General features: G+C 41.6%; 1 protein-coding gene across 1 annotated transcript in view; it reads right to left on the reverse strand.

Annotated features, from left to right (window-relative positions):
* Window positions 1-7,124: 7,124 nt before the first annotated feature.
* Window positions 7,125-12,942, reverse strand: part of LOC121388777 (TBC1 domain family member 31-like) — a 58,924-nt gene continuing 53,106 nt past the window's right edge. Inside the window, exons 23-24 of the mRNA XM_041520272.1 lie at window positions 9,198-9,284; window positions 7,125-7,435 (exon numbers count right to left, since the gene is read on the reverse strand). Coding sequence (XP_041376206.1) covers window positions 7,296-7,435; window positions 9,198-9,284 — 227 coding nt within the window. The 3' untranslated portion in view covers window positions 7,125-7,295. The remainder of the gene's footprint in view (window positions 7,436-9,197; window positions 9,285-12,942) is intronic.

The raw sequence follows: 12,942 nt of genomic DNA on the forward strand, positions 1-12,942 counted from the left end.
CTAAGTGTGTTATAGGTTTGTAGATTAACCAAATTATAATTTATTTTCGCTGGATGGAACTAGGGTGTGCGGCTTTAATATATAGAGTTCTTTTTGGAGATAATTATTTTTCAAGTGAATCTGTTTTGAATGTATTTTTTCCCAGGGTATTCAGATGCTAATTATAAATGACCTAATAAAACATATTTACAGGTGTGTGATGGCATTTCCATTCTTCAGTCAAATGGAACAACTGATGGGTACATATTTGTAACGGTACAACACAAACACAATTTTATCAAAAACTGGGTTTGAACTGTCAGTTTTTGTTATAAGATAATCAATAGGACATGTCCTAGGTCCGATCGGTTTAAAGTTGAAACTTAAGCCAAAATGAAAAGTTTGGGCCAAAGCCTCTTTCGTCTTTCACTTTTTTCTTTAGTTCCTTCACCCTGGTGCGTGATAATGCTAGGAAGCTCTAGTCCATTGTGAGTAAGTGATAGGACACACCACCAAGGTCAAGGTCATCTGGAGTCAATACCGGGTGTGGCCTCCGCGTGTGTTGACAACTGCCTGGCACCGCCTGCCCATTGAAGCAACCAGAGTACGGATGACGTCCCGGGGGATGGTGGCCCACTCGGCCTGCAAGGCTGCTGCCAGCTCGGGCAGGGTCTGGGGCTGTGGTTGTCGCTGTCGGAGGCGTCGGTCCAACTCGTCCCATAGATTCTCAATTGGGTTCAAATCCGGTGATATCGATGGCCAAGGAAGGACATTAATGTTGTTGTTCTGTAGGAAAGCCGTTGTGAGACGTGCTGTGTGAGGCCTGGCGTTGTCATGTTGGAACACTGCGTTGGCGTTGGCCATAACTGGAACGATGTGTGGCCGGAGGATCGGGTCAATGTAGCCCTGTGCATTCAGGTTGCCCTGCACGTGGACCAGGTCAGTTCTGCCAGTGTGTGAGATGGCTGCCCACACCATGACACTACCCCCGCCGAATCTGTCCACTTCCTGCACGCAGTTTGCCGCATAACGTTCACCACGACGCCTATACACGCAACATCTTCCATCATGACGTCGGAGCAGAAATCGGGACTTGTCACTGAACCACACCTGTCTCCATCGCAGTTGAGGCCATTGTCGATGAATCTGGCACCACTGCAGTCGGAGTCGACGGTGTTGTGGTGTTAAGATGACACCTCGAACTGGACGTCTGGCACGAATTCCTACCTCACGTAGGCGGTTCCGTACGGTCTGGTCGGATATCCTGCGCAAACCTGGTATTGCTGCGGCTGTGGAGGTGGCAGTAGTCAATCGTTCCCGAAGGTGGCGTACCCGGATGTAGCGGTCCTGCCCGGGGGTAGTGACCCGTGGTCGACCGGATCTAGGGAGGTCACGTGTTGATCCATGTTGCTGGTAACGGTCCCACAGTCTGGAGATGGTGCTTGGGGACACATGGAATGCCCTGGCAACGGCCGTTCTGGATTCGCCTGCGTCTAGTCGGCCGATGGCATTGTTTCTCTGCGGTTCACTGAGACGTGGCATGTCCTGGATTGTCAACTGTCGGCCAGATACAGAGGCCAGGCAAGCGAACACCCTGCACTTTTATACTGTCGGTGTTCATGTTGCACGTGCAGACAACGCACGTGCAGTGGTGACATGGTTTGCACGTGGCTGCGTTTTTGCGAATATTCACATTTTGGAACTTTATTGTACAGTAGCTGCGTTTTATCGAATGTAACCGTGGGAATGTGTTTGGGACATGCAATGACCTTATATTCACAAAGCATGAACCGGTAGGAAACATAAAGTCGGAGTTATAACCCATTTGTACCCTTTTGCGTTTCTTTTTTTGAAGAGTATATATATATATATATATATATATATATATATATATATATATATATATATATTAAGCCCTTTCTGCATGAATATTGAATCTCTAATAAGAATGCTGTTAAATGTACACAGTTTTTCAAAAATCAGTTTCACCATTTCTTAAAGTAAAATTAATTAATATCACGGGGTGGGAAGCTGTGTGCCCTTCACAAAGACTCAAATTATTTACTTTTTGTTTTTCTATTATATAAATATACCAAAAACGAAATGCTTGTGTCTCCCTCCCCTATAGTTTGTGTCACCCCTCCACTTCACATGTCGTTCCTACGAGCCTAGTAAATATTCAGTTACGCTTCTTTTGCGTACACCAGCCGCGTTCCTAGGATAAGTAATGAGTTGAAAAGGAAATATTCTTGATGATGATGATAATGATGATGATAACTAGTTTAATGTGCCCATATACCACTTGGGTTCCGAACACGCCCATCCCGAGTCCGACCTTCGATAAGATCGGTGGCCTGACTCGGGATGGAGGGGGGGGGGGGGGGGGGGGGGGGGGGGGGTGAAAATGGGCAGAATTTTGAAAATAGCAATTAGTAAAAAGGTTAAAGGAAACATGTCACGTAAACCATATTTGGCACCAACCATGTACAATTAATTATAAATTGAATCACCTAAAAAATTTTTTTATAAAAAATTAATTACTTAAAATATCTCCATAAAAGAACCCCAGATACGAGCTCTTAGCGGAAATTGCCGATCTTTAATGAGCAGGGCAATCACGAGGTCCGTGACGTCAGAGACGCGTCGCTTGATCTGAAACCTTACACTTAAAAGCATTAGTCCGTACCACTCATAAAGAATCTAAGACTTGCACAGCTTACCAAAACAATGAGTGTTCGTTCGCAAAACGTTTTGCCGTATCAATATGAGCTGTTAGTAAATGAAGAAAGACACACATTTACTTACAACAGTGATACTGAAGAAAAAACGGATAGCGAGTCGGAGGGTGGAGAAACTGATGGTGCCAGACCAGACCGGTCGACCAATTTACAGCCCGGAGACAAAACCAAAACTCGGATGCTAATGCCGAGGTGTATACTGTTCATATTTAGCATAAAGATACACCTCGATATGATGTATTTAAATATGTAAAAAATATAAATGTAGGACAAACATTTTTGGGTTTTTTTTAAAAGAAAATGTCGCATTTTTTATGTTCGGGCTGTACATAATGAAATCTGTATGCACAGTGTAAACAAACGCTCTAATTTACAAGGCGCTTCACTTTCATTAACCTGGCTTGTAAAACAACATAAATGACTTGAGAGTATAATCAACTTTTAAACTAAATATATTTCTATTTGCATCAATAGAACGAAATGGGGTTATAGTATTTTTCTCTCATAAAAAAAAAGTAGCATATTATTAGGCCTATTGGTAGGGTGCGTTAGAGTAAAAACGACCACTCACGATACCCAAGTGATAATTTTCTTTTCTTTGGTACTACGTAATTGGTCAGTTTTGTAATTTTAGATGGGAAAGTCTACTTAATCAAGGGTTTTACAGCATTATTTACAGTAATGAAGCAGGGCGGCTGATAATGTCTATTAACATTGTACTATAGTCGCGACAGGTTACGCCACAATACCCTGTGATCTTAAAAAAACTGGCACGTATTTTGTACGTATGTCTAGACCGTGGTAATCACTTACCTGGTCGATACCCTGCAATATACACCTGCCAATCAGGAATCACATGTGCAGGCCACGGAAAGAAAGGACCAATTAACTAAAACAACACTCCGATTCTCAAGTCAGCCCGTGGATGAAACATAATAGTTATTTCGACACCGACAGTAGTGGGGTTTTTTGTATTGAACTTCGTGTTGCTTTGGGGCTTCGGGCGATGAGGAACGTTTTTGTGACGTATTCCGCCCGAAGATTAAAAACATTATTTAAAATTATTATTGTTTTCTACACGTTTTTTTAAAAACATATTTAAATACATCGTACTGAGATATATCCTCATGCCAAATCCCATGTTTGTATATGCCATATTTAATTACTTATTGACGTTTCCTTCTTCGGACGGTGAATACAGATTTTGTTATGTAGGCCTACAGCCCTAACATGAAAAATCTTTTTTTTTTTTCCAAAAAAATAAATAAATAACAAATTCTACATTTTTGTTTTAACATATATAAATACATCATGCTGAGGTGTATCTTTGTGCCAAATATGTACAATGTACACCTCGGCATTCGCAACCGAGTACTGTTTTTGTCTCCGGGTAACGTTCGGGCTCCGGGCTGTACTTAGGCTGACACCAAAGTACTATGCGGTGTTGGTGTCCAATCTTTTCTTTTGCGATAAAATACACGCGTCTTTCTTCGGATACAATCCTTTGGAAAACCATAAAAAGACAATGCCGATCGTTTAAACTGTTTATTTTTACACCCAAAGGCCGCGCAGTACGGCACTGTTGGACTGAAAAGATCGTAAGCCCCTTACTCCATATATAAACAGTTAACAACAATGGAAGAGTACAGCGGCTCTGACGTCACTTCCCTTTTTTTCCGAACGCTCACGAAGAAATATGCATAAATCGTACTTTGATACTGATTAGCGTAATTTCTTCATTTTAAGTTAACTACACGTATTTTATTGTTATAAAGTTATTTGTATATTATTTTTATATCATTTTTCTTTTAAAATGAGCTATAATATGGTCTCGTGTCAAAGGTTACAAGCCAAAAATAAAAAAGAATTGACTGCTCGGCTGAATATTTATATAATTTGGAGCATTTTAGAAGGACAGTCCAAAATTAAATAAGAGAAAGAAGAGAGGATCGGACTATTTAATAATATTTTAAAAAATTTAATTTCGACATAAAATTTTGAACGCAGATCTAAAAGTTTAAAGTCCGATCGATATGTCCCAATAGCTGATGTATTTTTCGTGCTGGAGTGTCGTTAAACATTCATTCTTTTATATTTGATGTTTATTTAACGACACCACTAAAGCACATTCATTTATTAATTATTGGCCATTGGAAGGAAGGAAGGAAATGTTTTATTTAATGACGCACTCAACACATTTTATTTATGGTTATATAGCGTCAGACATGGTTAAGGACATAGATATTGAGAGAGGAAACCCACTGTCACCACTTCATGGGCTACTCTTTTTCGATTAGCAGCAAGGGATCTTTTATATGCATCATCCCACAAGCAGGATAACACATACCATGGCCTTCGATATTGGCTGTAAAATATTTGGTATTTTGACATATGGTCTTAGTGGAAATCCACTACATTTATTCCCATTAGTAGCAAAAGATCTTTTATATGCACTATCCCAAAAACAGGATAGCACATACCATGACCTTTGATATATCACTTTTCAGTCATGGTGCACTGGCTAGAATGAGACATAGTCCAGCGGGCCCACCGACTGCGGATCAATCCACAGAAGTAGGATGTCAGACAAAGTCGACTCAATGCCATGTTGTCATGGATTATCAACCAGTAATACACTTGGTAAAATCATAAACCGAGCACAGTATCTGAACATCATGCAGCCTGAATTCTTAATGGCATCCACACACTAAAACCGCACTTTTGCAAATTAATGAGATTAATAAACACAAATGTTACAATATAACAGATGTACATGATCAAATTACATCTGATTTCGATTGGTTTTGAAACAACTCTTAAAATCAATGGTATTGAATATTCAATATTCTCGATATGACAGAGTTACATGATCATATTACATCTGATTTAGATTGGTTTTGAAACAACTCTTAAAATCAATGGTATTGAATATTCTCGATATGACAGACTTACATGATCAAATTACATGATCAAATTACATCTGATTTAGATTGGTTTTGAAACAACTCTTAAAATCAATGGTATTGAATATTCAATATTATCCATATGACAAATTTACATTATCAAATTACATCTGATTTAGATTGGTTTTTAAACAAATCTTAAAATCAATGGTATTGAACGGCTATTTATTCAATATTCTCAATATGACCCACAGACCGAAATAGATGCTTAACATGCTTAAACAATACACCAAGAAGACAAATTGATTTTTAAATTATTTTAATATTCTTTTTGAAGTATAATACACATCAATTAATACAAAAATAAATAAATCTAAAAGGGAATTTTGTACACCCATTTTCAATACATTGATATTCTGACAGATTTTAATAAATAAAATCAAATTTCTTCAACTGTCATTAAAAATACCACATTATTTATGTACAATAGGGTAAGATGATTTGTTTCAGTGTACGAGTGTATATCTAACTGTTTATGTGTGTGTATGAGTGTGTATGTGTGTCCCCGTGTGTATGAGTGTATATCGGTCTGTCTATGTGCGTGTACGAGTGTATATCTATCTGTCTATGTGTGTGTATGAGTGTGTATGTGTGTCCCCGTGTGTATGAGTGTATATCGGTCTGTCTATGTGCGTGTGTTTATGTGTATGAGTGTATATATGCCCGTCTATGTGTGTATCTAAGTGTGTGTGTGTACGAGTATGTGTATGTGTCCCCGTGTGTACGAGTGTATATCTGTCTGTCTGTGTATCTAAGTGTGTGTGTGTGTGTACGAGTATGTGTATGTGTCCCCGTGTGTACGAGTGTATATCTGTCTGTCTATGTATATAAGTGTGTGTGTGTACGAGTATGTGTATGTGTCCCCATATGTATGAGTGTATATCTGTCTGTCTATGTGTGTGTGTTTATGTGTCCGTCTGTGTGTGTTTATATGTCTGTCTATGTGTGTGTGTTTATGTGTACGAGTGTATATGTCTGTACTGGGATATGTGTGTATTCACATGCATGCAATTGAATGTCCATTAAAATGAATTTGGTTTACCATGTGGTATACAAGTTTGGGTTTATAAATTGTAGTGGATGATAGTGACAGGCTGCTAGATACTTAATATGCCAACAGGCTACAACACAACTTGGCTGTTTGAAACAGCAACACAACAGAACAGTTCAATGTAAACTTTCTGTGAATATTTTATGAATTAATGAAATATGTCAATCCGTATATACCTCGACTTATTCTACATGTAGCAAATGATCACATGACTGACAATGTATTATGCACAGGCAGACTAAGCCCAGGTCTATGGCGCCATGTTTTAGGGGACGGCAAAATCTTGAAAAAAAAAGAAAAAAAAAACCATCACCAAAGAAAACCCACCATATAATCCCTTGCCCCAACCCCACAATTGATTAGCTTCTTTTTTTTTGGGGGGGGGGGGGGGAAGGGGGGGGAACACTCAGATACATCTTTGGTACTGTGTTTTGATATGGACACTATTTCTCTGGTTTTGTTTTGCAAAATGCCACCCTATAATCATCATTGCATGTTTAGAAGGTTATGGTGAACTTGACCGTGTCTGGACAGAATTGTTTTTAACACATCAAATTCGACTATCTAATAACCATCGGCTTGAAGAGGCGGTGGCGGTTTTTTGGCTCGGTTTTCCATGGCTATTTTCTGTCGTAACTGTCGGACACCATTTAACAAAGCCAACTCCTGCTCTTCAAACGCTTGCCGACTCCTCTCGAATGATACTGAAATTTAAAAGAACAATTTCAATCATTTAAGATTTTAAATGAAACAATCAATGTAGGCATATTTCATGGGGCGAAATGGTGGGGCATGAGGAGAGTTTGAGACAGTAAAGAAATGATGGATGAAGCTTTGTTATCAGTTTTGAATCTACTCTCTCGTTCCCCATCACCCTCCTCAGACTAGTTCAAGGAGGGGGAGGGACATATTCTCCCATACAGAAGTCTGAATATACCTCGTATGTACAAGCCAGCGGTGAGAGGTGGTGGGATGGTGACAAGATTGATAACTAGCTGCTCATATACTTCAACAGAAACTCTTACGTATCGTTTTAATCAACTACATATGACCGGGTGGCTTGTCGGCCTATAGCATTCCAAATTGGCTAGGGTAAATGAGAATTTTCAGAGCAAAGTCAAAATGTTTCAGAGTAATGATAAAATATTGTCGTAATATCCTTCTGGCCGCCAGTAAAATGCCATCTTATACACATATGATCGACTGTCACATGAGAAACAAAATGGTTTATAGATGAAAGGCTAGAGGCGGAGACGAATTCCCTCCCTCTTATCTCTGCTAGAAGGTTTCTCCAGGTCTAAACTCATATGACATATGTCTGGAGGCAGAGACGAATTCCCTCCCTCTTATCTCTGCTAGAAGGTTTCTCCAGGTCTAAACTCATATGACATATGTCTGGAGGCAGAGACGAATTCCCTCCCTCTTATCTCTGCTAGAAGGTTTCTCCAGATCTTAACTCCTATGACATATGTCTGGAGGCGGAGAGGATTTCCCTCCCTCTTATCTCTGCTAGAAGGTTTCTCCAGGTCTAAACTCATATGACATATGTCTGGAGGCAGAGACGAATTCCCTCCCTCTTATCTCTGCTAGAAGGTTTCTCCAGATCTTAACTCCTATGACATATGTCTGGAGGCGGAGACAAATTCCCTCCCTCTTATCTCTGCTAGAAGGTTTCTCCAGGTCTAAACTCATATGACATATGTCTGGAGGCAGAGACGAATTCCCTCCCTCTTATCTCTGCTAGAAGGTTTCTCCAGATCTTAACTCCTATGACATATGTCTGGAGGCAGAGAGGATTTCCCTCCCTCTTATCTCTGCTAGAAGGTTTCTCCAGGTCTAAACTCATATGACATATGTCTGGAGGCGGAGACGAATTCCCTCCCTCTTATCTCTACTAGAAGATTTCTCCAGGTCTAAACTCATATGACATATGTCTGGAGGCAGAGACGAATTCCCTCCCTCTTATCTCTACTAGAAGATTTCTCCAGGTCTAAACTCATATGACATATGTCTGGAGGCGGAGACGAATTCCCTCCCTCTTATCTCTACTAGAAGATTTCTCCAGGTCTAAACTCATATGACATATGTCTGGAGGCGGAGACGAATTCCCTCCCTCTTATCTCTACTAGAAGATTTCTCCAGGTCTAAACTCATATGACATATGTCTGGAGGCAGAGAGGATTTCCATTCCTCTTATCTCTGCTAGAAGGTTTCTCCAGGTCTTAACTCATATAACACAAGAAGTATGAACACGGTGGAGAAGGCACAGTCATCTGGTTTTACTTTTACCTGCTGGAATATCACAAAAATAAAGAAAAATCTTAGCCTAATATTTCATTACTGGATGATAAAGAATATACACTGGATCAAAGAGATCTCATTATTGTCATCATGGGAAAACATATTATTCATGAGGGAGGGTAAGTAGCTTTCTCTGCTAGAGCAACCAAGCAAGTAACAACTTGCCTTTGGTGTTCACCAGAGAGTCTTCAGTCTGGAGTTGGTCAGGAAGATCGGTCTGCTGGCTGCTGTTCCAATATGGCTTCCGATGTTCTGAAATCACAACACACAGCTCCACAGTTAAATAAACAACAGACATTTAGTTTCCAATACAATTATTTTTGTGATAAAAACCAAAAAAGAAAGAAAGAAAAACAAGAGTATTGGTGAGGTACATGATACGCCCATAAGGTCGTGGTGACCTAGTTATGCTATGCAACACCATACCATTCCAAGCTGTACTTGCATGCAAGGTTTGATGATCCTACATGAACTGATAAGCAGGGATAGCTCTGGTTGAGCAGAACATTTCAGCAAATTATTTAATGAACGTAAAATTTTTTTTGAAAACCTAGTAATTTTCAACCACAATGTCAATTATTGCATAAAATTGTTTCGCCAAATTAAAATAAAATTCTCCAATTGTTTTCAAAATTCGCAAATGGCGAATCTGGCGAGTGGCAGAGCTATACATGTGTAAGCAAGATATGCCCCAGAAACTAAAAAGGTTTATGGATGGATGTACAGACAAACATACATATGGATAACATCATACTATAATATGACTCATCTAGTAGCATGAATAAGTCTGGATTAAGACAACTTAAAGGGCAAGGATTTAATACTTTATGTGCTCTACACACCAAACCTGACTTGAATGTTAATTTAATGCTCAGTACTGTTCTGGACAGCCAGTTGAGGTCAGTCAGTGTTTTGTTATGGAGAATGCTGTACACGGATGATGGGACCATGTCAGTGTTTTGTTATGGAGAATGCTGTACACGGATAATGGGACCACGTCTGGGTTTTGTTATGGAGAATGCTGTACACGGATGATGGGACCACGTCAGTGTTTTGATATGGAGAATGCTGTACACGGATGATGGGACCACGTCAGGGTTTTGTTATGGAGAATGCTGTACACGGATGATGGGACCACGTCAGTGTTTTGTTATGGAGAATGCTGTACACGGATGATGGGACCACGTCTGGGTTTTGTTATGGAGAATGCTGTACACGGATGATGGGACCACGTCTGGGTTTTGTTATGGAGAATGCTGTACACGGATGATGGGACCACGTCAGGGTTTTGATATGGAGAATGCTGTACACGGATGATGGGACCACGTCAGGGTTTTGTTATGGAGAATGCTGTACACGGATGATGGGACCACGTCAGTGTTTTGTTATGGAGAATGCTGTACACGGATGATGGGACCACGTCTGGGTTTTGTTATGGAGAATGCTGTACACGGATGATGGGACCACGTCAGTGTTTTGTTATGGAGAATGCTGTACACGGATGATGGGACCACGTCTGGGTTTTGTTATGGAGAATGTCTGTACACGGATGATGGGACCACGTCAGTGTTTTGTTATGGAGAATGCTGTACACGGATGATGGGACCACGTCAGTGTTTTGTTATGGAGAATGCTGTACACGGATGATGGGACCACGTCAGTGTTTTGTTATGGAGAATGCTGTACACGGATGATGGGACCACGTCTGGGTTTTGTTATGGAGAATGCTGTACACGGATGATGGGACCACGTCAGTGTTTTGATATGGAGAATGCTGTACACGGATGATGGGACCACGTCAGGGTTTTGTTATGGAGAATGCTGTACACGGATGATGGGACCACGTCAGGGTTTTGTTATGGAGAATGCTGTACACGGATGATGGGACCACGTCAGGGTTTAGTTATGGAGAATGCTGTACACGGATGATGGGACCACGTCAGTGTTTTGTTATGGAGAATGCTGTACACGGATGATGGGACCACGTCAGGGTTTTGATATGGAGAATGCTGTACACGGATGATGGGACCACGTCTGGGTTTTGTTATGGAGAATGCTGTACACGGATGATGGGACCACGTCTGGGTTTTGTTATGGAGAATGCTGTACACGGATGATGGGACCACGTCAGGGTTTTGATATGGAGAATGCTGTACACGGATGATGGGACCACGTCAGGGTTTTGATATGGAGAATGCTGTACACGGATGATGGGACCACGTCAGGGTTTTGTTATGGAGAATGCTGTACACGGATGATGGGACCACGTCAGTGTTTTGTTATGGAGAATGCTGTACACGGATGATGGGACCACGTCAGTGTTTTGTTATGGAGAATGCTGTACACGGATGATGGGACCACGTCTGGGTTTTGTTATGGAGAATGCTGTACACGGATGATGGGACCACGTCAGTGTTTTGTTATGGAGAATGCTGTACACGGATGATGGGACCACGTCTGGGTTTTGTTATGGAGAATGCTGTACACGGATGATGGGACCACGTCAGGGTTTTGATATGGAGAATGCTGTACACGGATGATGGGACCACGTCAGGGTTTTGTTATGGAGAATGCTGTACACGGATGATGGGACCACGTCAGGGTTTTGTTATGGAGAATGCTGTACACGGATGATGGGACCACGTCAGGGTTTAGTTATGGAGAATGCTGTACACGGATGGTGGGACCACGTCAGGGTTTAGTTATGGAGAATGCTGTACACGGATGGTGGGACCACGTCTGGGTTTTGTTATGGAGAATGCTGTACACGGATGATGGGACCACGTCAGTGTTTTGTTATGGAGAATGCTGTACACGGATGATGGGACCACGTCAGTGTTTTGTTATGGAGAATGCTGTACACGCATGATGGGACCACGTCAGGGTTTAGTTATGGAGAATGCTGTACACGGATGATGGGACCACGTCTGGGTTTTGTTATGGAGAATGCTGTACACGGATGATGGGACCACGTCTGGGTTTTGTTATGGAGAATGCTGTACACGGATGATGGGACCACGTCTGGGTTTTGTTATGGAGAATGCTGTACACGGATGATGGGACCACGTCAGGGTTTTGTTATGGAGAATGCTGTACACGGATGATGGGACCACGTCAGGGTTTTGTTATGGAGAATGCTGTACACGGATGATGGGACCACGTCAGGGTTTTGTTATGGAGAATGCTGTACACGGATGATGGGACCACGTCAGGGTTTTGTTATGGAGAATGCTGTACACGGATGATGGGACCACGTCAGGGTTTTGTTATGGAGAATGCTGTACACGGATGATGGGACCACGTCAGGGTTTTGTTATGGAGAATGCTGTACACGGATGATGGGACCACGTCAGGGTTTAGTTATGGAGAATGCTGTACACGGATGATGGGACCACGTCAGGGTTTAGTTATGGAGAATGCTGTACACGGATGATGGGACCACGTCTGGGTTTTGTTATGGAGAATGCTGTACACGGATGATGGGACCACGTCAGGGTTTTGATATGGAGAATGCTGTACACGGATGATGGGACCACGTCTGGGTTTTGTTATGGAGAATGCTGTACACGGATGATGGGACCACGTCTGGGTTTTGTTATGGAGAATGCTGTACACGGATGATGGGACCACGTCAGTGTTTTGTTATGGAGAATGCTGTACACGGATGATGGGACCACGTCAGTGTTTTGTTATGGAGAATGCTGTACACGGATGATGGGACCACGTCAGTGTTTTGTTATGGAGAATGCTGTACACGGATGATGGGACCACGTCTGGGTTTTGTTATGGAGAATGCTGTACACGGATGATGGGACCACGTCAGTGTTTTGATATGGAGAATGCTGTACACGGATGATGGGACCACGTCAGGGTTTTGTTATGGAGAATGCTGTACACGGATGATGGGACC

This window comes from Gigantopelta aegis, chromosome 14 (genome assembly GCF_016097555.1).
Source record: "Gigantopelta aegis isolate Gae_Host chromosome 14, Gae_host_genome, whole genome shotgun sequence".
Taxonomy (NCBI): domain Eukaryota; kingdom Metazoa; phylum Mollusca; class Gastropoda; order Neomphalida; family Peltospiridae; genus Gigantopelta; species Gigantopelta aegis.